Source organism: Parathielavia appendiculata (genome assembly GCF_033297405.1).
Source record: "Parathielavia appendiculata strain CBS 731.68 unplaced genomic scaffold N657scaffold_1, whole genome shotgun sequence".
Classification (NCBI taxonomy): Eukaryota; Fungi; Ascomycota; class Sordariomycetes; order Sordariales; family Chaetomiaceae; genus Parathielavia; species Parathielavia appendiculata.
The window spans coordinates 3,955,389-3,981,123 of NW_026944220.1; the positions used below are offsets into that span (position 1 = coordinate 3,955,389).

General features: G+C 55.1%; 8 protein-coding genes across 8 annotated transcripts; 4 read left to right on the plus strand and 4 right to left on the minus strand.

Moving 5' to 3' along the window:
- Positions 1-1,955: 1,955 nt before the first annotated feature.
- On the plus strand, positions 1,956-2,565 carry N657DRAFT_74251 (uncharacterized protein). The gene has a single exon (XM_062797526.1). It carries the CDS (start codon positions 2,103-2,105, stop codon positions 2,421-2,423), a length of 321 nt encoding a protein of 106 aa, XP_062653210.1. The 5' UTR covers positions 1,956-2,102; the 3' UTR covers positions 2,424-2,565.
- Positions 2,566-5,536: 2,971 nt separating this feature from the next.
- N657DRAFT_74649 (uncharacterized protein) lies at positions 5,537-6,330 on the minus strand. Its single transcript, XM_062797527.1, has one exon. It carries the CDS (start codon positions 6,171-6,173, stop codon positions 5,763-5,765), a length of 411 nt encoding a protein of 136 aa, XP_062653211.1. The 5' UTR covers positions 6,174-6,330; the 3' UTR covers positions 5,537-5,762.
- Positions 6,331-6,487: 157 nt separating this feature from the next.
- N657DRAFT_561168 (peptide-N4-(N-acetyl-beta-glucosaminyl)asparagine amidase) lies at positions 6,488-7,958 on the minus strand (the record flags this gene model as incomplete). Its single annotated transcript, XM_062788041.1, has 2 exons — positions 6,488-7,364; positions 7,438-7,958. The coding sequence occupies 2 exons, from the start codon at positions 7,956-7,958 to the stop codon at positions 6,488-6,490; spliced, it is 1,398 nt and encodes a 465-aa protein (XP_062653212.1).
- Positions 7,791-8,681, minus strand: N657DRAFT_74832 (uncharacterized protein). The gene has a single exon (XM_062797528.1). It carries the CDS (start codon positions 8,558-8,560, stop codon positions 8,105-8,107), a length of 456 nt encoding a protein of 151 aa, XP_062653213.1. The 5' UTR covers positions 8,561-8,681; the 3' UTR covers positions 7,791-8,104.
- Positions 8,682-11,365: 2,684 nt separating this feature from the next.
- On the minus strand, positions 11,366-14,605 carry N657DRAFT_587392 (WD40 repeat-like protein). Its single transcript, XM_062789816.1, has 2 exons — positions 13,439-14,605; positions 11,366-13,385 (listed from the first exon to the last, which is right to left on the minus strand). Exons 1-2 carry the CDS (start codon positions 14,463-14,465, stop codon positions 11,743-11,745), a joined length of 2,670 nt encoding a protein of 889 aa, XP_062653214.1. The 5' UTR covers positions 14,466-14,605; the 3' UTR covers positions 11,366-11,742.
- A 1,341-nt stretch (positions 14,606-15,946) lies between these two features.
- N657DRAFT_630331 (nicotinate phosphoribosyltransferase) lies at positions 15,947-17,454 on the plus strand (the record flags this gene model as incomplete). Its single annotated transcript, XM_062790971.1, has 2 exons — positions 15,947-17,256; positions 17,316-17,454. The coding sequence occupies 2 exons, from the start codon at positions 15,947-15,949 to the stop codon at positions 17,452-17,454; spliced, it is 1,449 nt and encodes a 482-aa protein (XP_062653215.1).
- Positions 17,455-22,109: 4,655 nt separating this feature from the next.
- On the plus strand, positions 22,110-23,729 carry N657DRAFT_652834 (S-adenosyl-L-methionine-dependent methyltransferase; the record flags this gene model as incomplete). The annotated part of the gene is made up of 7 exons (XM_062794338.1): positions 22,110-22,144; positions 22,206-22,311; positions 22,379-22,527; positions 22,591-22,647; positions 22,707-22,850; positions 22,905-23,330; positions 23,657-23,729. The coding sequence occupies 7 exons, from the start codon at positions 22,110-22,112 to the stop codon at positions 23,727-23,729; spliced, it is 990 nt and encodes a 329-aa protein (XP_062653216.1).
- On the plus strand, positions 23,704-24,624 carry N657DRAFT_74990 (uncharacterized protein). Its single transcript, XM_062797529.1, has one exon. The coding sequence runs from the start codon at positions 23,824-23,826 to the stop codon at positions 24,346-24,348; it is 525 nt and encodes a 174-aa protein (XP_062653217.1). The 5' UTR covers positions 23,704-23,823; the 3' UTR covers positions 24,349-24,624.
- The last annotated feature ends 1,111 nt before the right edge of the window (positions 24,625-25,735 follow it).

The window sequence follows — 25,735 nt, forward strand, 5'->3', positions numbered from 1 at the left end:
CCTGCACCATCTTTCCCGGTTTCAATGGACATGAGACCGCGTCTCTTTCCTGCAACGGCAGGCGAAGACTCAGAGACCCAGCACAGACCCTTCATGACCAACTTCTTGTTGAGCGGTTTCGCGGCCCCTTTCCCGGCTCTTAAGCGGACGCTTATCCATACCTGGATAGACAATTGACCAGGACGAGGGCCCTGCAGCAGCATGGGCCGACGGCCGAGAGAAAAGAGATGTGACACTTCAGAAAGACCTCTAGGAAAGATGACTACACCAGAAGTATTCTCTCAGACAGTCTTCATCTAATTCCAAGACTGCATGTAACCCCTTGGCGCACGCAGATCGGCACATCGCTCCCCAGCGCACGGCCATACCCTCTGCCGTCGTTGCATCTCCCGACCACAAGGAGAATTGCCGGGGCGTAACGCGAGTCCAAAACGCTGAACCCCAGGACGGATACCGCGGAGACCCTGGCGGCTCGTCAACTTGCCATGTTCGGCTTGACTGCCGCACACAAACGGGACCGTTCAGAGAATCTTTCGGTTTCCATCTTCGTTTCCCCACAGCAACTGCTTGAGCCGAGTAACAGCAGTGAGACTTTTGGCCCGTTGCGGTGGGGAAGCCCAGCCTTCGGGAATGGATTTGGGTCAACCTAGCCAGTCTGAACCCGCCGATGTTTCAAAGAAATGAGCCGCGCACCACAGGCTGTCGCCAGCACATCGCAACCGTGACCGCACTCTTCTCAGTTCATCAACACGTCCTTAGGGTTAGCAGGCGGCCACTCCGGACCCGGCGGGGCTCATACCACTCCACCTCCGTCTGTCTCGGAAGGCCCGGCCGGCCGGCGACTGGAAATCCCAGGCTGACTGGGACCTCGAAAACGCGAAGGCCGCGAACCCGGAAGCCGAACCAGACCAGAACCTTTCATGAACATCACTGTCTAGCGACACACCGCTCATACCACCAGAACCTCTGCGGTTTTGGTCAGGTTCGAGCTTCCAGTCCCGGCCTTGTTGTCCTCCACGTTGAGCGTCGGTCGTCGGTCCCGCTGGTTGTCGCATTCGCTCGGAATTCAAGTGCCCAGACGGCAGCCATCAACGGCTTTGGTTGCAGAAAACGAACGGCCATCGGTGATAGATTATTCTTATAACATACCACGCGAAGACGTGGCGGGACGTGTTTTGGGGGGTTCCCATTTTTATCACTCGGTTGCGGGCCTCTTCCATGCAGTGTGCTGCGAGGCACAAAAATTTGGGAGGCAAGGTGCTGGAAGGCAGCTTCGAAAAGTACCTTACGGAGTACCACCGTGCTTTAGCATCATCGGAGGTGGGATCTGCAATGAGCTCCCAGGAGACTTCCAACATCAAAGCCTCGATCAGTTACTGGAGAGACGCACCGGCAACTAGAACCGGATTTCCAAAGGCATTGGTTTCAAGACGAAGCCCCCAGACTCAGCCTGCAGCATTAACTCCGCCCCATGACTTATGGCCAGCGCAGCCTCGGCCTTGACAGACGCATGCACAACATCAAATCAGCCTTAGCACCCATGCCAGCCTTTGAACAATGAGACGCTTTCTCGTACGGATATGCCATGACAAAACCTAAAACCATATCCTGTCAACTGCCTCCCTGCCTCGCAGCGGTAACTGACGCTGATAACAGCCCTGCCTCATCAGTTGGAAGCTGTCTCCATTAGCGGCCGAGTCGCCGGCGGTAGTAATCACTGGGCCAGAGATCAGGACTCTTCCCCTCGAATAAGAACCAGGCACTGTGATAAGAACGGGCGCACGAAGTAAAATTCTGAAAGCGAACATCGAGTCCCGGCAGAACGTCAAAGGAACCCAACCCACCCATTCGACCCGGTGAGCTCGCTTCAGAATCTCCAAACAGTTGGCGTCAATCCAACTGCAGGCCGCATCTTTTCCAATCAATGACCATGGACAGCAGGCCTCCAGCGCTGCAACCGCCCAACCCAGTCTCTGGGGAACGAAAGAGCGCAGCTGAGTCTCCAGGAGATCATGCAAGTCGAAACGAACCTCAACGAACAAAATACCGAGGCCTACGCGCAGTCAGCCAATCACGCCGTCCCTGCGCGCACTTAACGCGTGATGGCGGGCTTGGCGGATCACACTGCTGCTGCACCCGCAAGGCGCAGGTTGTTCCATCGCGAATTGATGCCAACAATCGAACCTCTATTTTGGGCGCGAGGTTTCGCTGCCCCCGGCCGCTGTAACGGGTATGATTTCCGGGCCTGCATCAAATGCAGGGTAGCGGAACTCTTGGAGAGCGAAAAGGCCACCATTGAGCCCTTCTCAGAGAGGAGCCGAAGGACCGGATACGCACAATTCTCCCTCTATATCAGGTATGGTTCCTTTCTGGGCGGGGCCTTTGTTGGCGCTGCCACCTGCACAGCTCCCTCTTTGAATTGATGACAATCCCGAACCCCTGATATTGGGAACACTTGTGTTCGCAATCAACGGAATCTGGCTGTCCTCTTCCGGGTCATGCTTTCCGACCCCGGCCTCGTTCTTCCGATCCGGGGAAAGCCACTGCACCCGACATGGGGGCGTGCGTGCGCCGCCGTAATTTCGGCTGGAAGCGCCCTCGACTCGGCGTAGATCCGCCCACCTTTTGAACGTTAGCGAGATTCATCAATTGCCTTTGTAGATCCGGTCAGTTCCCCATTGACAGTCTGATGTTTGTGATGACGTTGTCAAGCGCCAGGCACTGCTGGAAGCAATAACCATTCATTCAATAACAGACACAAGTATTGCTTTGCATGTGCCCAACCGGCTGCTGTGCTCCAGTCCGAAAACCTGGCTTGTGGCGCTCGGCGGGAACCCAGCTCGAGGGTGGCTGCATGACAAATCTCGATAGGACTGCGCGATCTGCGGATTACGGCTTCATTGAGTGTTAGCGTCGTCCATTCGCCGTATCCCTTGCTTCGGCTTCGCTTTGGCAGGAGAAAACGGTGGCAAAGACTCGCTAACATGGCGAATGTCGGTTGGCATGGCTGCCATGGCAAATATCATCTGAACCGAGATGAAGATCAAGGTGAGATCAAGACGGGGTAGCTCCGTAGTAAATCGATTCCCGAATTTGTTGTCTGCAGCTGTGCTGGTGTGGTAGTCACCTGTGTTAACCGGGTTCATGCCAGGACGGGATTCAAACTTGAGGAACTAGAATCAACTCCTGACAATGCGTGAATGTGGCGATTCAGGTCGTATAACAAAATGGTATACCATCACTGCCGGTTGATTTCTATTAAGTTGATTAGGGGACCAAACTGGTCCTCCATGAGCGTAAAGATGATTAGTGGCTCAGGGGGACCTGAAGCCTGTGACCAGGCACACAGAAAACGAGCGACTCATATCGATGAGGGGGTCATGAACATGATCGACTTGGAAGGACAGGAGCGGTAACTATATATCCGACTCAGAGGACAGGCGCAGTTCGATGTGGAATGGTTCGACGGGAGCCGACGGCCAACAACTTGAGCAATCAACATCTCAAGGGCCCTTGAACAGTTTGAATTTGCGAGCGGGGAGATAGTGAGTGGCTGGTGTCCTCGAGCTGTTCGGCTCTTGCAGACTAGGCTGTATTCACTTCTGGTCACATTTCATCTATAATGGAAGGTCGATGGCTTGAATTCCCCGCGAAACTCAGTCGTCGACTGGTTAGGATGTTGAATACGTACAAGTAGGACTATGTTGACGCTACAGAATCCAGCCCACATTGTCGAGGGAAGGCTCAATGAGTGATAACTTGAGAGAGTCCGGGATCGTCGGAGAGTTCAGTCTTACAAGCTCTGTCCGTCCGAGTCTCCAATGTTGCATGCTTGGTGCTTTTCTTCCAAGTTTACAATGGAAGAAGAGACTCCTGGAGCTTGTGACCGCCGGACATAAGGAATTGACGTTTCAGATCCAGCTATACGAAACAATGTATGTACTTGATCACTCACATTCTCAGAGATGGCCGACCCGCAGTGGAAACAGGACTACTCGTCATTCACAAACCATCCTGTCCCATCCTGATATGACCGTGTGTTACCTAGTGCTAACTATATTTGAATTGAAGGAGTCTACATATTGCTCTTCTACTTGGTCCTTTTCCACATGTCAATACTGAGCCGAGTAGAGTGCTTTCCAGTCGAGTTGGATGCCTGGGGACTGATGCCGGACACATATATGAAATCCAGCGTTTATCAGCACCACAACCACACACGCGCACGCAGCATACACACACACAGATAGATACACACATCCTTCCCTGTGCTGAGCTTCACTCCACTCTCTCTCAAAACTTAACGAGCTGGCGCCATGAAGCTCTCGGTCCTTCTGTCCAGGGGCCTCGCCCTGCTCCCCGAGTTGGCCGCCACCCAAAGGGGGGCATCTGAAGCGTCAGGCAGTACCTAAAGTACGTACGTTTTGCCCTCCTCATTACCAGCGCCGCCCATGGCGTGTTATTACGACATGCTCGACGGGAAGACACGTCGCAAGTCGAAGACGGGATCGATCTGAACCAATGCATCGCGTACGCCTACGAACTTGCTAGGCAGTGGTACCTCGGGACAAGGACGCTTCACGTTCGCCCGTGGGAACTTCCAGATCCGCTAACCCAGGGCCTCATGCTCTACCTACTCTTTGCAGCGGAAACCACCAGAAGTCCTGCTGCTGGGTTGAGCGACTGGTTCTTCACTGCAAATGCAGCGGCAAAGACCCGCAGGTCGCGTACATCAACTTGAGTACGTTGCGTTTCGCGCCCAAAGCCTCCCCTCCTCCGAGTCCGAGTCTCCGGCCAAATGGGTCTTGTGAGGCTTAATTGCTGACCCAGCTGGCGTGTATGACAGACAACTTTGTCGGCAACAGGGACGGGTTCCTTTCTTGTTACGCCCATACGGGCATTGATATGGGCCTCGATCGTTGATACGGGCGGCATCGTTCACTTGTAGCGCCAGGTAAGCAGATTTGAATGGTCTGTTTGGGTGCAGAGCGGCAATAGATGTGCAATTACGCTGCCTCGCTTGTTGGCTCTTGTTGGAACGGGCTGTGATAAGGGGAGCCACAAGAAAGAGAAGAAAGGGCAAGAACTTATGCCGCGCTTTTCTGCTGTTTTCCCGGCCACTCTTATGCTCTTGGGCGGTGACCTCTGTATGGTATCAGTACGCTTCTTTGATCTCGTCGATGACATGGAGTCTGCTGAGTGTTTGCCATGGCCCCGGATAAGGTAGCTCGGGTCAAGGCTTGGGCTGCCAGGCAGTGACGTTGTATGTTGTATCATTGTACACTGCTCGTCATATACTCATAGATTAATGAACATCCATTCTAATCTACGAACAATTATGTAAAGTCTCTTTCCTGTCGAACTGCCGCTATAGGCAATATTCATCGTTTTGATCACCTCGTGCTGCATTGTTGTTACCCATATTCCGTGCTGAGGCGGCAAACTCGGGGGGCTGGGCGGAGGCTGATAACGAATTCATGCAGAAGCTCGATGAATTTGCAACTGAACAACTTCGAGCGAGCAGTTCAAGATTTAGACACGAAATAGAGGGTACCACATCAACCAATGCCTCAATTACCTTGGTAGGTGACCCACCGTTGGGGCAATTGCTCACGGGACCACGGCAGCGCTAAGTCCTCGTTTGGCCCCGAGGAATCAAATCTAACCTAGTTTTCTATTAAAGTCAACGTGCATGACGATGCCATGTTGCGAAGTACCCTTTCAGGTACACAGTCACAGTCATTTTCATATGGCATCCGAAATCGTCAGGCATGAATCACGTTTTGAGAAATCCTCACCCAGCTTTCATACTTCCCATGGTAGACAAAGGTGGATGCTTTCATAGGCATCATGCAACATAATTTCAAGGCCTCCTGGCCCTTCCAGAACGCCGCCACGACCGGGCTTGATGGAGGCTTCAACACCCAAGCCATCCCTCGCAGCACAGAAAGAAGATGCAACCGTGACAATGCCCCACCTCCGCGCTCGAAGCTGCTCTCATGATCCAAGCGTCGCCGGCCTACTCCAAACAATGATGTGACGATGATGATGGTATGTACAACGACGGCCAGGATGAGGCTGATAACAAAGGAAATGGCTGTGCGTATACAGACCGGAAGGTGCGTGATATATGGTGTGGTGAATCTGGCTGAGGATCGGTTGCTGGGACGTTGCATCGGGCGCCGAGGACGACGAGGTATGTAGCATTAAACATAAAGGGATTAGACGCCGAATGGCTGTGACAGCCCGTCGCGGTGACGGCTCGTTGTAGTGCGCATGGCTGCCAGGAATGAGAATCCAAAGGCGTGTGAGGCCCGATTTTGGCGAGCTCATGCCTCGCCAGCACGAACACCACTAGCAGTCGAGCCAATCCCGGCAACGGTGGGTATCATGCTGAATAAAAATAGCGAATCCGTTGCGAGGACGACCCGACGCTTCCTACCGATGCTAAGAGAACAGCAGCTGGTCGCAGAGCTGAAGTACGGTGGGCTCAGGGGAATGGTGGGCCTTGATGAGGAGGGGGGAAGCCTTGGTTGCGCCTGCCGTTCTCTCCGCGCGCAGCCACCCATTCAGCGTTGCCGCTCTGTCGGCCGGGTAGATCGGCAGATACGGGAACCTTGGTATCGTCGCCAGACGAGGTTCCGCCTCGCCTCGCCGGGGTGCTAGCGCTCGGACCGGCGGTGGGTGTCGGCACAAGTTGAGTCACGGCTTGCGTGATTGAAGCGACCACGTAACTGCGTAGCTCCTTATCTTCTCTCGTGTCCTCCTTCTCGAGCTGAAAGCGCGTCTGCTTATCCAGGTTGGCCCGACGTAGGTGTTTGATCTCCTGCATGATGTAGAGCAAGACCTCTTCTGGGCACCGGTTGCGTTCGTTGTAATACTCGGGCTTGCGCACGTAGCGCCTGGTCACATCGGTCGCGCCGTCGTAGGAAAAGGCGATGCAGTACGACATTTTCTTGCCCCACCCCTCGGTGTACAACCTAGGGTTGTCCCAGGCCTCTTCGCAGGCATCCACGTGTATCCACCGCTCCTGGTGAACCGAATAGACCTCGGTCCAGACATGGTCCTCGGCATTCCATACCCAGCGGACGCGGGCACCGATTGCCCGACAGAGCATGCTGAAGCAGTTTGCCCACTCGCCGCATCGCCCGCGACGGGTCTGCATGAGGCGCCAAACATCGCTGTACCGGGGAAAGCGTTCATATGCCTTGCAGCTGGGATTCGAGCAACGGTAGAGTTCGACGCGCAGAGCGCCGCATGCCTTTTCTTCGGGTGTCGGCTGTGTCATGCCCTGCGCAATCGTCGGCGAAAAGCAGACCGGGCACTGCGGATTGTTGACCCAAGTGAAGAATTCGTTCTTGAACCACCTGTTGAGCGCAGAGAAAGGGAGTAAGCTTGGCACCGCCAATCGTCAACCAGTGGCAACACAGAGGGACTCACCTGAGCAAGGCCCGTACGAGACAGTCCTGGTAGCCCCATTCCGGTTTGCGCCCATCCCCCATGCTTTCGGCCTGGGCTCGAAGCACCTGGCTCTCCTCCTCGGCCTCACTGTATAACCTGTCCAGCGGGAGCGCTTGCAGGGCTTCGTCGAGCAGGCCGGGGTTCTCGTACTTGGTCGGCGTCGCGGATAGAGATATCAGCAGGTTCCTGAATTTGGTTGACTCGCGGTCATCGGGCGCCGGCGGAGTCGGAACCATGGGAAGGTTTCGGGCGACGGAGTATGGCGGCGGCGTTTGCATATCCGATGTCCCTCGCCTGGCGCGGTCGGATGACTGCGCATCTGGCAATTTCCCAGACGAGGCGCTGACCGTGGGCGCAGGAGACCCTTGGCGAGATCGAGTTTGAAGCTCGGTTAATCGCTTTGTCCGGAGAAGTTGCTCAAACTGCACCCTCAAATCGTGAGCCCATTCATCGCCGTACTGTCCTCCGCCTGGAGGACCATCACTCCTATTCGCATCCATCGTCCTGTTGTGCGCTGGCGGGCAGTGGTCGGGTCCGCCGTTGAGGCGGCTGAATCGTCTTCAAATGCCGCCAAAAAGGTCAGGGGGTTTTGTTGTCCTTGTCGTTTGTCTTGTTCCCAGGCTGAAGACAGTCGTGTGCGTCGTCGTCAGGTGGACACCTGATTGCGAAACATGGGCTGGCCACGCAACGTCGCGGATGACAAGCCGAGGTGCTGCGAGTGGTTTAGACCAATCCTCTGCTCCCGCCCTCTGAATGGCAGCCCAAGAACCTCGCTGTCGACAGGCAAGCGCCTCGACCCTCCGAATCGAGCGGGCGCAATTCGAGACGATTGACAACTGGAGGGGTCAAGCTCTCGGGTAAGCCTGGGATGGGTTGGGCTGGCGGCACTGTGAAGATGAGGGAAGAACGAGCAAAGGATAGAGGCGGGCCGGCAGCAGACAAGGGGGGCGAAGAATAGGGTATGCACGCGGGTGGGGGATGTGCAAGGTTCAGGCCCTGGGGAGGGCGTGTGGAAGGTTGCGCAGCCGTCCCCGGCGTCCCCTGGCCACAGGGCAATGGATAGAAAGGTTGCGTGGCCGAAGTACCAGACAGCATGTGTCATGAGAGAGGGTTGGCAGCTCGAATGCTGCCGTTGATCGAGTCTTGTTCATTAATTCCAAAAAATCATTTGTCTTTTTGCCCGCCTGGGACGCCGTCGCCACTCGTCGTGCGAGAAGCAGACGTAATCGTATCTCTTGGAACGGAGGGGTGCAGGCAACGAGGAGACGTTTCTCTGGTCGGGAAAGAGCGCCTGGAGGGCCCAAGAGGTGGGGAGGGAACAGAGGAGACGCGCGTCGTCTCGGGATGATTGGTCAGGACTGGTTTCGGGTCCCTCCGCCACAAATGGAGGATCCACACATGGTTCTCCGCCTCATCGACCTTTTCAGCCGACCGATCAATCCACAAGGGACGTGGAGGCCGAGAACCACTGGATGCATCAAGTCGAAAAGCCTGCCCTACAACGGTCGTGTGAGCATCCGTTCATCTAGCCGAAGAGATTTTTCTCAGTCTTCTACCTACCCATATTCAGAGACTGAAGCCGTTTTTGGAAGGAACACTGACTCGAGAGCATGAAAATGGAACTTCAGTCCTGGGGCGGTCCGAACGGAAGGTGCAGGTACCGAACTGTGTTGCGTAAGGCGGGTGGATGGTGGGTCCACTGCCCGGGGAGAATGACGAGGCGTGGCTGATGTGGCCCATGATTGCCAAATTTGTCCTTGAATCTGCGATGGCTGTGGCTGGGCTTTTTACGGCTTTTTACTCCGTTGCGTTGTCCCTTTGCTTCCGGAAGGCATTGTGGGGAAAGACCGCCGACCAAAAGAGCTCTTGAAACCATAAGCAAACCAGATGGACCGCGACTCTGACCCTCAGTTTCAACCTCTGGACGCATGGGCCTCGTTCCTAATCCTTTTCGTGGGCTAACTTATGGCCCGGCCGACGGGGACCGATGTCTGCTGTGTAAGGTTACCCTATTACAGTACAATACGACTGACAAGCCTAAGGTAAGGTACCTAGGTATGAGTGCTCTTCTACTCTTGGCGTTGACACAAAGGTGTTTTACCCATGCGAATGGAAGCCTTCTAACATCTAGGTCAAATGTGCCGCTGACGCCTTGGGAGTTGCCACCGAGCTGCCAATAGGGTTGTGTTCGTCAGCGAGGGACCCTGAGTTGGATAGGTGTGCTATGCTTGTTGATGACCCCCCAATTGCCTTATGACAACGGCGAAGGCCCTTCATACACGCAACTGTACTTGTACCAAAGACACTTTGTTATGGCTCGCAAGCAAGAGGAAGCAGGCTCTGGAAAATGTTTGCTCGAGCACTGTACCCCTGGAGTTGCAGCCTCCTGAGGTGTGTACGGATACGGTGGCGTTCGAGCCCGAGAGGATTACGTGTCTATTGGCGGTCGAGCGGTCGTCCCGTAATCATTCATAACGCCCTGCCAACCTTTCAACATCGATACGGCTCTGACAAGCCGGCCGTTTGCCTTCAAATCCTGTCAACTCGGGAGCCGCATCTTGACACTAGGGTCATCGAGTCAATTTCAAGGCCACACTCTGTCTTCATGTTGCGCCGAACCGGGGGCTCACGTTGATTGATTGCCGGCTTTGCGCTTCGACTAGGTATGTATAAGACCAACGCGAGATAGAGAGCCGGAAAACCGAATCGTTGAGCAGCCGAAGTGTCTTCCAGAGATCACTCAGATTGCGTCGTCAGCACTCAAGTCACTTCGACATTCGTTAAGCAGAGCATGCCACTACCGGGTCTTCATGTTGTGAGAACCTGCCGACGCACGTGAGCCCGGTAGGTGGCGTTCCGTATAGCGATGGAGAATTCATGGAATGCAATGAATAGTGGGCTCAGAGTCATCACATTTACTCTAGACGGTATCTATATTTGACTCTCCCTGTTTCCCGGTTCGGACCGTACTCGTAGATACCAGGTCCGCTTCTGGCCGTTCTTCCATCTCTCTCCCTCCTTCAAACCACTCAGTGAATAATAGGCTTGTCTTCGGAATTGAAACACAAACTTGACGGTATTCGGAGATACATACAATCTTCGTGGGTCACCTACTGGCCTTCCAGTTACCGATTTCGAGCCGAATTGCCTCCAGTATCACGCGGCTGTCCCCCCTCGACCTCAATATTGGACGCAGGCACTCCACACAAGGGCAGCAGCCTCGTCAGGCCTTCCGCGTGAACTACACATAGACAGTCACAACTCACCAATGCCAATCTGCTTTTAGCATACTTGCACTGAGCATGTGGATAGACCCGACCGGAGGGAGGTACATTGCCTACGGCTTCAACCCCTGGAACACCCGAGTGTCGCCGCAAACCTTTGCCGGCCCCAGCCGCGAACCAGTTATTGAGAACAAGACCTCGACGACGCGCGTCTCACACAGCTCTACTCCACCCAAAATCCCTCCGTGCCACATGGCCGACGAATGTTGCCGCGGACTGGCAGACCGCCCACTCGAGTGCCCCAATCTCGTCGTGTGATAGTCCCAAAGCACCCCCCCTTCCCCCGCCTGGACGACATATCGGTAAAGGAAGCCTGCCGTTGAAGGCATTTTCCTTGATGTCCTTGGTAATAGCAGTATCCCGAGGCCAGAGAATCTTCTCCTAATCCCGATGCGATCTCAGACCTCGAGGAAAGGCCACAGATACCAAGCAACAAACGACGGCGAGAGATCACCCGATCGGGGAACAGGGTACCCTCCGAACCCAGTGTCCTGTTGACAGGAGTTGGGAAGAAAGCATGACCGCCGGCCCGGTATACGGCTCTCCCCCATAACCTGGCCAGCGGTTATCATACAAGGCCGGACCGCGTCATCTGATGAAGGCAGTTGCATGACTCCACCCGCATCAACTTTGTATGCAGCTGGGCGAGCTTGCCGGAGTACCACCAGTCACTATTTTAACAGGGAGTTTGACTCAAGGTGATTCGTGGTATCGATGACTTTGACAGATGGTGTATCTCGTCCGAGGAAAACCCTCCCGGGGCGTTGTTGTTCCATGGCAGGAGGAAGTTCAAACAAGAGCCCATCATGACAGGTAAAATTCTGATCCAAGCCCTTTCAGGGTCAAACATCGCCCTAGATCGTACATACATGGACTTAGCTCAGCTGCTACATGCTAGCAGAAGCAAGTGCAGTCTATCAGGAGCCTCCCACCCTCGATGCCAGCGGACTCACCGGCCGCCCCCCACCCTCTGAATCTCCCCGTCCCGACCAAGCTGAATTCACCTCTCCCACTCGCCCTCTGCAAAATACCGTTCCGGCAGGTCATTGCTTGACAACGGCCGCTCGACCAGCGCAACCTCGAGAGGCGGCGGCCCTGCGGGGACGTCCTCATTCGTCAAGACAGTTGCTTCATGCATGGCCTCGAGCGGTACAAGGCCCAGTATCGGCCGGAACTGGTAACTGTGCCACCATTTCGCCCTTGTTGTTGTCCCCTCCTTCCCAGCTTCGTGCGCGTTCCCGTTGGCTCCTTGCTCGTCTCTCAGACGCTGCAGCTCACCGCCATCCGTGTCCTCGTCATCGTCGTCGACCCCGCTGCTCGCGCCAACACTCTTTTGATCGTCGGCATCGGCCATCTCCACATCCTCCCATTTCGCCCCGTCCGGTCCAGCTGCCGTCCGGACTCGCTGGGGTACGAGCGAGTGCTTCTCCATCTTTCCGCCCGCGCCGCTCTCCTGCCCGCCGCGTTTTCGCTTGGTGCCCTGTTTTTGCCCGTCCCTTCCTTCAGGCGAGTCCGCCTCCAGATCGAAGTCCTGAGACAGATCCAACATGAACAGGGCCGAAACGCCGTAGATCCAGGCTCGGTGACCCTGCCATACCACTCCCTTGATCTGGTCACGGGTATCGCGGAATTGTACCGGAAGTTTAGGGTACGTATTCCGACGCGACCACTCGGAGAGCACCCCACGAAGCGGATTGAAGACGAGGACTTGCTTTACCGTAGTGATGGCCAGCAGGTCATAGTCGCCATCTTCCCGCTGGGTCTTAGGGAAGGACAGCACAACGGGCGCGGCCCCGAGCTTGGGCAGGAGGGCGGCGTTGGGATTCCGGACCCAGCGCTCGCCCGCCACATCCTCGTTTTCCTCGTCTGACGAATCACTCGTGGATTCGCTCGTCGCGCCGTCGTCATCCTCGCCACTCGCACCGTCCACTCCCTCGCCGGGGCCGCGTAAGACCCAAGTGTCGATGTACCCCGCCAAGTCGGCCACGCCGAGCAGTTTGCTGTCAGGCGAGAAAGTCATCTGCGTAATGTTCCGGTCATAGGATCCCAGGCCGCCGAGAAGAATGTGCTTGGGTATCTGACGCCGGAGTCGGTGCAATTTGAAGGGTTGGGAAACTGTGTACGAGATGCCGGCCGCGGATTCTGTAGTGCACACCCTGGCAATCATGACCCTACTCCCTTCCTCGACCCAAGATATCCATTGTGCATCCGGCGATATCTGGACCTTGGTAGCCGCGACGCCTGCTGTTGATATGTCCACTCTCCTGATTTGGAGCTGCTCGATGTGCTCTCCCCTTGTGAAATCGAGCTGAAACACCTTGATACCTGTAGCGGTTGAGGCAACAAGGAGGGTGCCGTCTTCGCTGATCGCAGCCGAGGATATGTGAGAGTCTCCTTTCACCAAAACCTGGGCAAGAAGCTTTCTGTTCTTGCGCAAGCTAAGAGCAGCTTGGGGGTCGTCTAGCAGTTGCTGGGCGGGGCTGAGGAGATGCCAGATCCTAATCTCGTTTTCCCACCAGCTGAGAATGAAGCGTGCCTTGGGGGCGCTGTGCAGAGGGGCATTTTGCGGAAGATGTGGGAGCGTTCGATGATGCTCTTTGCCCGCAGCGCGCAACGGCAGGACCACTGGACTTGCGTCGGAGCCTTCGGAAAAAATGATTAGCTTAACAGGCAACAATGGAATATATCGGACGTACCGCCAGACACAACAACGCTCATCCCTTTGGACTCGAAGGAGGCCATTGCCTTGACGTCATGCTGGTGATAGCGGCGATGGAACGCTTTTGACCAACGGCCGCTTTGCCCAGCAATAGGCTCGTAGATGGCCGTCCGTCGGTCCATTCCTCCGGAAACAATTTTGGAGCCATCTGAACTGACAGAGAGACACAAGACATCTTGGGAATGGCTCTGAATCCGTTGGGCCTGGGTGTAAGTCTTGCCGTCCCAAATGCACACCTGGCCAGTCGAATCTCCAGATACGATGTCGCCGTTAGGCAGACACTTGACAGCCCACACAATGATATTCTTGGATCCGCCGGATATGTCGGTTCCGAGAGTCATCTGTCTCAGCAGCGTGCCGTTTCGAATATCGTAGGCGCAGATGGTGCTGTTTGAGCAGCCGACGACGACGACATTGTGGGACTGGAAGGCGATGCTGACGAACTTGATCTTTTTGGACGGTGTGCGGAAACAAGTTCTCTGAAATCTTAAGTCGCCATCTTCAATTGAGTACAGGACCAGGTTGCCATCGACGGTACCGGCGACGAGTTTTCGACTGCTAGAAGCGGCGGCGCCCTTGCTGGGGAGCGGCTGGACGCCGAGGCACCATATCTCTCCGTGCTGGCCGCTCGCATGCTTCTTCGCCCTGGCCTTCTCCAAATCCCACTCGGTGATTGTGGTTGTATAGCCGATACTGAAGAGGCGCGACCTGCCGAAAATGGTCTTGCCGTCGGCCATCTCCTCGTCGGGCTCCGTGACCCAGACCAGGCCATCGACGCTCCGGTCCTTACCGCCGGGGATGACAAGTTCCTGATGCCAGTTACCCTGGAGCGGGTTCCAAATCTCAATGTCGCCATTGGCTCTCCCGATGGCGAGGCGGACTTGAATCTGTTTCGCGATGTGGCGCTTGTGCGACGACGAGGGAGGGACCGAGGAGTGTGTGAATGCGATGGCATTGATGGCCGAGGCAGGATGACGGATGAAGCGGCACCGGTGGATATCCATGGTTCCGGTGTTGTCAGCCCTGGGGTCGCGGGGAAAGGGCGTTGGATCCGAATTCCTGAACCTGTCGGAGATGCGACTGTCGACAGGACCTCTCTTTTTTTTCTGCCGCGTCAAACTTTGGGGAGGGAAGTCGGTCAGACAACTGAGCTGCGGTCCGTGCGCGGTAACTTACCCCCCATCACTGACTTGTCTATTTGAACAGCCCCTTTGTCTTGTTCGTACAGAAGTCAAGCCCCTTTTGGTATAAGGACCCTTCTACCAGTTACACTAGAGCTTTGCAATCAACACCACCATCCCTAAGCATTCAATCAAAGCGACCACATTTTCTCATTTGCATGCGTTGCAACTGAAGAAAACCGCTGCCTCAAAGCCTTGGTGTTCGTCAACCAGTTAAATGGTTCCGAGCCACCAAGGCGTAAGCCCCAAATCTGGCGCCAGTGTCAGCCTGAGCTGCAGACCTAGGGTTGTTGTGGCTCGGTGCGACCAGCGGGTGGGCCCCTTTGCCGTACGGGCTTGATTGCTCTGCGAACAAGACAGAGGGAGCTGTGCGGATAGACAAGTCAGTTACCACAGCAGAGACGGCTGACCGCTTGCTGTAAAGAGATGAACAACAGAAATTGGGATCATTTACAGGGCATTTGAAGCGGGTTTCTTGTTCCGGGCTTTCCAGCCTAAGGAATTGCAGAGAATCCAACTACGCCGTACACCCCACGCTTGAATTGCGAGTCTTGCTGCGCTTTCACCATCGATTAATGAGAAAGGAGACAACTGTGCTGCACAACTTTGAAGTATTGTTAGCGCGGAGCAATGGACACGGGTCCCCACTACTGTGAAGATGTTCACCTTTAGTAACCAGTCACTCAATTCTGACACAAGAAATTCGAGCTCAGAGAAAAACTCAGTCATATCCGTCTCAATCAGTACACTTTTTTGCTACATCAAGAATACAGTAGGCCGCTCTATCGTGGATTTGAACTGTTGTGAGCATCCCAGTCGTCAAAATCAGCCAGTACCGATAATTCCAGAGGGGAACCATAAAAGCGTCCCGATAATTCCAGAGGGGAACCATAAAAGCGTCCCTCCGGCTAGAGCCGAACGTCACCGGACTCAACCTTGTTCTGGACGACCGCACGGGTTTTTTCTTTCCCGATCTCGACTACATACGACATTCCGGTCGAGAAGAGTTCTGTGCCTGTCACTGACGAGTCGTTCTCAACGAAGCTTGCACAACTCTGGTCAAGGGTTTTCTCACTAGGCGGGATTGAGGGCTACACAACACAGGACCCGAAGGTCATTCGTATTGCCGAGACGGGGGATTGAGCTACTGCAACCGCCCGTCATTCTACTCGCTTTTCTCTTGGCAATTCCGAATTTTCTGCCAAGGGGGTCAGAATATCTCGATTCCACGATACGCCATTCCGCTCTCGGCTTCACTCTTCCCATCTGGCCATCATAGCACCAGAGCTACCATCGTTCCAACCATGGATTTCAACAGCTCTTCGCCCTATCCCGAGGGCGTGATCTCCTTCCTTGACACGGACCTGTACAAGTTGACGATGCAATGCGCTGTCTTCAAATATTACAAAGATGTCCCGGTGACTTACAAGTTCACTAACCGGACACCGGATAAGAAGCTTTCTCGCAAGGCCTTCATCTGGCTCGAGGACCAGGTCAGAAAGCTGGGCAACATTTCTCTGTCTGCAGAGGAGCTGCATTACCTGGAAGAGCACTGCCCATACTTGTCGCCGGCCTACCTGAACTTCTTATCCGAGTTCCGCCTCCGACCAAGGGACCAGGTGGTACTCAGCTTCCTACCGACAGGGATTGACACGGGAGCTGAGACGGACATTGGGGATTTGGATGTCAGGATCAGTGGCACGTGGGTTGAGACGATCCTCTACGAGATCCCGCTCCTTGCCCTGACTTCCGAGGCTTACTTCAAGTTCATGGAGCCGGACTGGACCTACGGAGGGCAGGAAGAGCTGGCCTTTGAGAAAGGTATGCGCCTGCTGGAAGCCGGCTGCGTCTTATCGGAGTTCGGCACTCGCCGGAGGCGAGACTACCACACTCAGGCATTGGTTTTTAGAGGTCTTACAAAGGCCAGCAAAGAGGCCCAGAAGCGCGGCTTCTCCGGAAAGCTCTCGGGGACCAGCAACATCCACTTAGCCATGCGCTTCAACATCCCGCCTGTCGGAACCGTTGCCCATGAATGGTTCATGGGAACTGCTGCTATAGTTGGCGACTACCAGAAGGCGACCGAGGAAGCTTTGTGCCGCTGGGTCGGCTGCTTCGGGGAGGGCGTGCTCGGCATCGCCTTGACCGACACGTTTGGAACGCCTGAGTTCCTGAAGGCCTTCAGCAAGCCTCTCAAGTACCTCGAAGCGCCCGCGCCAGTCGCCACCGCGAGGAAGCCAAGCATTGCTGACTCTTTCATCTCGACCGCACCATTCGTGGCATCCAAGCACAAGCCCAACAAGACGTACGCCGAAGTCTTCACCGGCGTTCGGCAGGACTCGGGAGATCCGAGAAGTTTCGTCCGGCTCATGCGCGACTTCTACGACGGCCAAGGCATCCATGACAAGAAGGTCATTGTCTTCTCGGACTCGCTCAACATCGATCGTTGCCTGGAGTACAAGGAGGTTTCGGAAGCCGCCGGCTTCCAACCGACTTTTGGCGTCGGCACCTTTCTGACAAACGACTTTGTTAACACCAAGACGGGCAGGAAGTCGACACCTCTGAACATCGTCATCAAACTGAGCTCGGCCGCGGGAAGGCCGGCAATCAAGATCAGGTAAGACTTCTTATCATGGCTGCGTGAGCGAACCGGTTTGGCTAACCGCCGGCCAATAGTGACAACATTGGGAAGAACACGGGAGACAAGGCGACGGTTGAGGAGGTCAAGCGCCAGCTGGGATACGTCGAGAAGGCTTGGGAGGGTGGTGATGAGACAGCTCGGTGGGGACGTGAGGAGGACGCGCCCAAATCGTAAAATACACTTGATCATCTCGTCCCAAGGTTGAGTAAAATATTTACCGGGTTGGGCCAAGTTCCGTCTCAGGTATATGGGCTGGTCATGGGCATGTGGGAGGCATCTGTTTTTGGGCATATAAGGGCATATAAGTTGGTCATGTCACGAGTAGAATGTAGACATCCTTTAGAGGGCGATATAGGGGTCGGCGGTCTGCGTTGGAGACCAATTGCATCGCTGCAGAAGTTGTTTTGCATATCTGCCAAACATTTGATTATGCTCTACCCTAGGTTCCGTTGTTTGCCATGCTGAGATGTCACCCTGGGCTCTCTTTTCAAGTGAGGTTAACCTCCGCTGAGACACTCAACTATGAAGTGACCTCGGTTGTATGCGGCCTAGGGTTCAAGTACCTCATCCTCTTACCGTACGGCCCTAACACACCATACCTACAGGTACCTGTATCCAAGTACAAGTCCAACTGACTTAAGGTTCCGTTTAGCTTTCGGCCAAGATCAGAGGTTACCTAGAAGGCGAAACAGGGTTTTGTTGAGCACCTTCAATCTGGGTATGATTGCTCACGGAATAGTTTACTCTGTACCAACGTTGACAACCTTGAAAACTGAGGGTAATTGAGATGCGGACTTTGCCTTTTATCCTTTCCGCGTGTCGTTTCGTGCATCAAGCCGGGCCAACATCCTCGCCTACTCACCCAGTTTCCCTTCGCAACCAGCCAGCGTCCGTCATCCGAGCGCGTGAGGACTGATGTTGTTGTTGTATATCACCGGTTTGCTAAAACCTGTCTCGTGTTCTCCCTGAAAATGCAACCATACCGGACAACGAGTAGACAACGAAGAGAACGTTGCCGGACTGGCATTGACAAGGGTTTTGCCCTTGCTCCCCTCAACGTTTTACAGGGTGAGATTCCCATGTCCCCAAATTCCCAGGCTGGGGCCAGCCTGTCCGAGTCCAGGGACAAAGGGATCTTGCAGACGGACTTGAGCCTCGAGAATCCATCTAATATATCATATTGGCACATCCCCTGGGAGGAGCCTCTGGTGTTTAACGGTCAGTCTGTGACCAACTCGGGGAGGGGGCAAAGTTCGTTTCGGAATACTCCGCATCCGAGACAACGCTGTTGAAACCCCAATGCAGCTGGAGACCCAGCAGGTTGGTAGCCCGTAGAGGTGTCTGTTCCGAGGGTGTGTGTTACACAGAACAATCAGTGGGGTGACATACACATGTCGTTACCGAACAGTCGGTCAAGGCACGTAGATCCTGAAGGGTAATTCACTCATTGGTGCGAGGAACACAGCTCAGAAAGCCTCTGGCATGACGGGCACAATTTATATCAAAGCATCTGGTATCTATTTCGACCATCCGACCTCATCCTATCAGTATAGCTCGGTGGCGCGAGTGAGTTTGCAAGCACGTGACTCTTATGAATAAGCCAACAACAATGGGGCACTTGAGAAGTGAATGGCCAGGGCAGGTAAGGTGTGGACGGGAGCAGCAAACAGGAGGGGAGGAGACCAAGGGAAAACGTAGGGGAAGACGGGACCTCCAAGCAAGGGCGAGTCAAGGAGGTTCCGAAGTGCTCATGGGCATCGCAGTGATGGGGAATGATTTGGGACTGCAGAGGTCCGCATTTCTGCATGCACAGTACTTTGGCATCCTTTCCGTCATGCTAACAGGCGCTTGTCGACTTGCGGTTCGTTGCAGAGCACAGAAGGAAGGTGCCAAAGGTGTGACAAGGATTGAGCACCTTGCTGTCCTGCATGAATCCCTGCCTCGCCTGCTTAGCCAGCAACATCAACCTTCCCATTGTGTTGCTCTAGCACGAAAAAGCGGTCAAACCTGACCAACTGTACCTACATAGGCGTTAAGGGTAGAGCAGAAGCAGGGCATGGCGTGTTCAGAAAGAGCTGCCGTTGTGAATTCTTACCTGGAGTACGACCGGGGCCTCTTCGATCTGTCAACTGAAGGCAAGGACAGAAGGGACTCTTCGGGAGGCGGGTGGGACAGTTAATGGCCAAATCAGCTATCACAGCATGAAGGCTCGCCCGAGCAGGATTGAGTCTGGCAAAGGTGGCTTGTGTCCTGTGAGCCTGTTGCCCGGGCCCGTTGCGTCGTCGTTGGCGCCAGCGAGACCGAAAGCGGGGCGTACCAGATTGTCGGGAACAGTCGGCGAATCAAGAGAGGTTGTTGCCCAGGGATGTGGCTCTTGGCGTCAGAAAGGTCATCCTTTCTAATCTCTGCGTCAGCGAGAGCAACCTCGTGCTGGACACAAAGGTGATCTACCTAGCAGTGTTGGCTGGCCATCTAGAATCCCACTATCACTGTCCTTTTATGACCCCGGCTTGAAGTTTACGGCCGTCATGATAGTATCGTCGGTATGTGGCTCTCGTCGGTGATGCTCTGTTGTTGGCTCCGATGCTACGAGGAAGAAATGCGCCAAAAGACCCTGGGAGCTGGACCCATGCCTTTCACGTTGCAGCACGGCGAGACGTCGAGTGCCAATGAAAGTTGGTCACATGGCGCGCTAAAAACAAAGAACGCACTTGAAGCTTCCTGTTTTTGTTCCGCAGTAAGATAGGGGCTACCTTACCATGCGTGAGACGGACCCACTCGATTTTGAAGCATCTGTCGGGTTTTCGGTTTGCTGCCTCAAGTTGCGACTTCCCGTGAGACCCGGACGGGGGTCCGACTCAAAGCGCGGTGAAAGGTAGCTCCTTACCGAACCCGGTACGCAGCGTTGAGAGCATGACCAGCGGTCAGTACTACGAGTCATTACCTTGATCTGCGCAAAGGATTTTGTCATCGTTCGTTTCTGATTGGGTGTCGAACGGAGAAAGGAGTGTGGTGTCGACACCAACTCACGTTGACCCGACAGTTTGGAGCCGGCCAAGCATTGATGGCTGGCCAGTGCGCGGCACTGTGAAACCCGGACATGGACTGCAACAACAGCATGTGAAGTCGACCTCTGACTTATTCGCGACTGCGGCTTTCGAGCATCCCCGCTTGTGATACAAGACGCTCTATCCTCATCTTCTATCGGATACTCGCGCTGGTACCGAGTATGCTGGGTCTAGGCTCGGCGAAGCTCTGTTGATTCTTGAGCATTGTCTCGGCACTGAGATGTAAGGTAGGTAGGTAGACGATAGACAAAGGGAGTTTGGATGTCAACAAAGCGAGACATTTCTCAAACTGCGGCCGGTCTGGCAGGAAAGGATGAATGATGGAAGCAGCGACATGGAACCTGTAAAAGGTTCGAGACATGCAGTGCTCATACTGTGCTTTCCGGCTGGACGGTCTTTGATCCCATAGACCTGGCGCTCCACATCTCGCGAAACGAAATCTGTCGCGTCCCCGACAGTGCGTGATGGGATCCAAGCAGCCGGTACTGTGTGGCTGACATTAGCTGTTTGTTGGCTGCAAGCCAGCGTTTTGAGCAGATTGTGGGCCAGTTTAGATGCTCGAGGGGAATTGCGAAACTCGCTTTTTCGAGCACCCGCTGAGTAGTATGAGCCTTGAACCCTTGAAACGGTGACCCCATGTAGCAATGTCACTGGAGGCATGGCTGGTAAATCTGCGCGGCGCGGTCAGTGAGCGGACTGTGTTGCGTTTGACCCATCAAAGGGCCCCGGTTTTTGTTTGGCACTGGCCCAGCATCAGAGACTGAGTACGGGAGCGGGAAGCGGGCGCTAGGGCGGAAAAGCCCTGTGGTGCTGGGGCCATTTCTGGCACCAACCCAGGCCATTGGGACGGCCCAACTTAAGACAGCACGGCCTTTTTGCACCTCCTTTTTGCACCTGAAAAACTGCTGCACATTCAGGTCCCTTTTTCATCCTCCTTTTGCAATTACGCAGCATTCTACCAGGCCTCTGTCTCAAACTGGGACATGGGGGCTCGCAGTGTCTATCAGCACACTTCATCTGGTCGAATTCCCCCGAACCCTGAACCTTGCTTCTCACTCCAACAGCCAGGAAACTAACCTTTGTTGCTGAAGCTGGGCGGGTAATAGGCGCCTATGGTTGAAAGACGGCAACACTTCACCTCGTGGTCCAACCAGCGCGCACCGAATCGTGCCATTTCAGCAATCATGCTCTTGGATCCCTCACCTGGTGCATCAGGCTACCTTACTCGGTAGAAGGACGAAATACCTTACCAGGGATACCTACGTTACATTAACCAGGTACCACTGCCGGTGTAATTTCCTTTGTCCACGCTACGGCCACGCCGGTTTGCCCTGCCGCCCCTCCTGCAGCCTCGACGGACCCTTGCGCTGCGTCGTTGGGACGACGAGCGAGGATTTTAAATGCGCCCCGGCCCCTTCTTTGTCTGGCCCACACAACGGCACAACCGAGCGAGGGCGTTGTTGGCCCATGGCCAAACCCGCATCTCCCCATCAAAGTCGGCCGCATTTGCAAAGTGCGATCGAGAACCGCAAATACGCGTTCTGCTTACCTTGCTCATACATATCTGGCGCCGGACGCGTATGCCGTTGACCAACCAGGCCTTGGTCAACAACAATAACAACCACAGCTTCGTAGGTGAGCAATTGCCTTCTCTGGGTGCCCTTTCTCCAGCCTTTGCCCGGTTTGCCTGGCGATTCGAAGGGGGAACCCAGAGACGCATGTGCTCACCCTTTCGCAGCACTTCTCTCCTCGGAGCCGACAATGGCAATGGATTCCCAGGCGTTTATGAACCACAGGTGAGTTGGGTTCTGCCGACGTGAGAGGAGACGAACCCGAGGTTGACCGAGTCTTCGGCAGCGGCCAGATAGCACCCCCAGAGGGCACTTATCAAGAGGTGTACCACGAGAACGGCCGGTGGTATGGCACATTCAAAAAGGGCAAGTATATGTTCCCCATCGACGAGGTAAGTCTCCGCTCCTATCCCCCTCGAGCTCTTTGCTTGCTGGTGGCTAACCTGGCTTCCTTCGAAGAATGAGTTGGAGAGACTGGACGTTTTCCACAAAGTCTTCTCCGTCGCGCGCAGAGATGCTCTGCACAGCGCACCCCTCCACGACCCAGAGAGCCCGCGAGTCTTGGACCTTGGCTGCGGAACTGGCATCTGGAACATTGCCATGGCTGGGTGAGCTCTTCAGGCTGCCACTGCTTAATGGACCCGCGTCTCTGACCGCACGATGCCGAGCAGTGAATACCCCCGTGGAACACATGTCGGCGTCGACCTGAACTATATTCAGCCCGAATTGTCAGTCTCAGTTTCTCCCCCCGCCCCCTTTTCTAGATATCCGTGCTCAGACATCACAGCATCCCTGCGAATTTGCGCTTCTATCAGAAGGACATCGAGGATAAGTGGCAGGATCTCGAGCCAGGCTCGTGGGATCTCATTCACATGCGCACCCTCAATGGCAGCATCAGTAACTGGCCCAGAGTGTACGCCGAAGTATTTAGGTGAGGTCTCTCGTCTTGGTCCTTAGCCCTTCATGTGTCGTTGACCGCTTCAAGACACCTCAAGCCACACTACGGCTACTTCGAGCAGGTCGAGATAGACTGGAGCCCTCGTAGCGATGACGGCTCGCTGCGCCAGAACGCCCACATTGTGCGGTGGGCGAACGAGGTTCAGGATGCCATGGACAGCTTCGGCCGCCCGATGCGCTTGGACAGCAACCTCACCAAACAGCGGCTGGCAGAGGCCGGCTTCGTCGACATCAAGGAGGAGGTCATCCAGATGCCGCTCAATGGGTGGCCGAGTGATCCGCACGCCAAAAACGTCGGCAGATGGTTCAACCTCGGCATGAATCAAACCTACCAACCGCTAAGCCTAGCGCCGTTGTGCCGAGGTCATGGACGGACTGTAGATGAGGTCCAAGACCTCGCCCGCAAGGTCAAGCGCGAGGTTTACAGCAACAGCGTGCATGCATACTGTACACTGTAAGTTGCAGGAGATTCGCAACCTACCGTTCCCCAAGGTCAAAATGTTGCGAGCAGGACCCCTTTTCGCTAACGGGGGGTAACAGGCATATCTTCACAGCCAGAAAGCCACGGTGAGTCTGGCTCCTCCTAGCGATCTCCAGCCGCTCTTGCAACACCACCATTACACAGATGCCTGCCGATGCCGGGGCAACTGAAAACTCCGTGCAGGGCAGCCCGAGCCGCGGCCAGGCATGGTTGGTTTCCGGGCTGATCATTTCCACTTCCCCTTTCCACAACTCGACTGTCTGCTGGGCTGTTGACGATTTCCACCCTGACGGCTACAGGGCAGATGACCATGCGGCCCACAACTTGACCTCTTCCTCCCATACGCCAAGGGCGCGAGTTCGTCAGGCCTGAAACAGTTCGTCTCTCTGACTTTGGGCTTGATGTTGCCAGCTACCACCCCGGTCGGGAAATCAATAGCGAAGGCCGCCCCATCGTCGCCAATTCGATGCCGGCACACTGCAACTTCAATCGGGAAGCTATCCAAATCAACCGCAACATGAAGAGAGCGGTGTCCAGTCTCCGCGCGTGGTGTCAACGGGAGTGTCCGCGTGTTATCGAGCTTCATCATGGGTCATCAGGGACCTGCCGCAGTCGGCCGCCACCGGCATGCACGTTGGCCTGGCATCCCGGCCTGCTACCGTCGGCTGAAAGTGGCCTATTTTGGGGGCCAGGGTGGACTTGGCGACCAGCCCAGCGCAGATCAAGCCTGAACACGCCAACCCCATCCCATCTGCGACTACTCGGGCTTCACTGCCCTCGCCGCATTACCAAATCGCCTACACGTGACGCCGAGCCTGTCGTGGTCTCTGTTTGGCCAGGATTTCGTTGGCATCCAGTTGTCAGGTGGCTGGCGGTTCGTGTAGGGTACCTCGAGGGAGGGGAGGTGGGCATTTGTGGTGTGTTTGCCTGGCTTGCATCCGGATGGCTGATCCGCTCAGTTACTCCTTCCGGTGAGCGGCAGAGCTGCTGAAACTTTGTGTCACTCTGGTGTGTCGCTTTTGGTTTCCCAACGCCACCTCGCGATTTTGTAATTGTATATAGGCCAAGTTCTCACGCGTCTTATGGATGGGCGGCATCACCACGACTGCGTCTGGACGTGGCCCAGTGTTAGTGTTAGTGCCTCAATACGGAGCATGGTCACTTCGAGACTTGGGTCTTCAAGTTTGGGCGGGAAGTCTCTCCGCACCGTCCTCTGGCCTTTGCAACCACAGCATAGCACATTGACCCCCAACAGACCAAGAATGTATATCCCGGCAGAATCTCCCTCCTAGTGCTTGATACCCGCCGGCTCAAGTACATGGTGTGCCAAGTTTCATCCCTAGTGTTAGCTGATCGCGTCCCACCCACCTGGAGAGCTTGAAGGCCTGTGAAAATATTGGCATGGAGGGGGAAGCCGGGGCAGCTGATATGCAGGTAACAAATGACAGAACCAGTCGGCCAAGCCACAGCCGCCGTCCAAAGGAGTTGACGGTAAGGTAGCTCAACTGCACCGGCTTGGAGAAACAGTGGACACTAATGCATTCTACAGAGCCATCGCCGCCCAACATTCACCGAGTTCCTTTTCTGTGCTCAAGCCGTTGGACTCGATGCGGTACAGAAAGCGAGGCGACCTTGGCCTGCACGGTAGCATCGCCGATACATGGAGCAAACCAGCATCTGCCCTGGAGGGTATCACCGGGGAAACAACACGCAAAACCCCCAAGTCTTGTTCCGGTCGAGGGCACGCGCATAAAGCAGCAGACGGCTGCAACCCTCTTGGGCCAGCAGCAGCGAGTTCTCTGTGATAGATCCCTAAAAGGGTAAAGTGATATCTGCAGCGCCGGTCCAACTGCAGATGCATCTCCAGCGAGAATGCGACGCTTAGGATATGAGTTGTGAGAAGAGAGAAGAGATGGGGGTTAAAAGGGGTGCAAATAAGTCTTGAAAGTCACGCTACCGTGCCCACCAGAACACGGAAAGGGGGCATGGACAAACAAGGGAAAGGGGCCGTGGCGGTAGGGAATGTAACGGGGCCCGCCCAATATCACATCCCACCACACTGTAGAGGTTTCGACCACAGACTCCCACTTTGCTCAGCCAATCTTCTAGCCGTTTCGCTGTGGTATTGTGCTTTGGAACACCGCACTTACACAGCTCGGCGTGCCCATGACCCGGGAATTATCACTTGCTCTGTGTTCCTTTTGCATGAAGGGACTTGAAGCGACCACAACTGCCCTCAGATATTCGAGGCCGCCTCTTCCTCCGCTTGGTTGGCTAGTGGTAATTGTTTCCCGAATGCAGAGTGCGACAAAAGCCCACCCGGTAAAGGCTGAGCAGGCATGATCGAGAGGTGTGCTACCAGGACGATGCGATGGGTA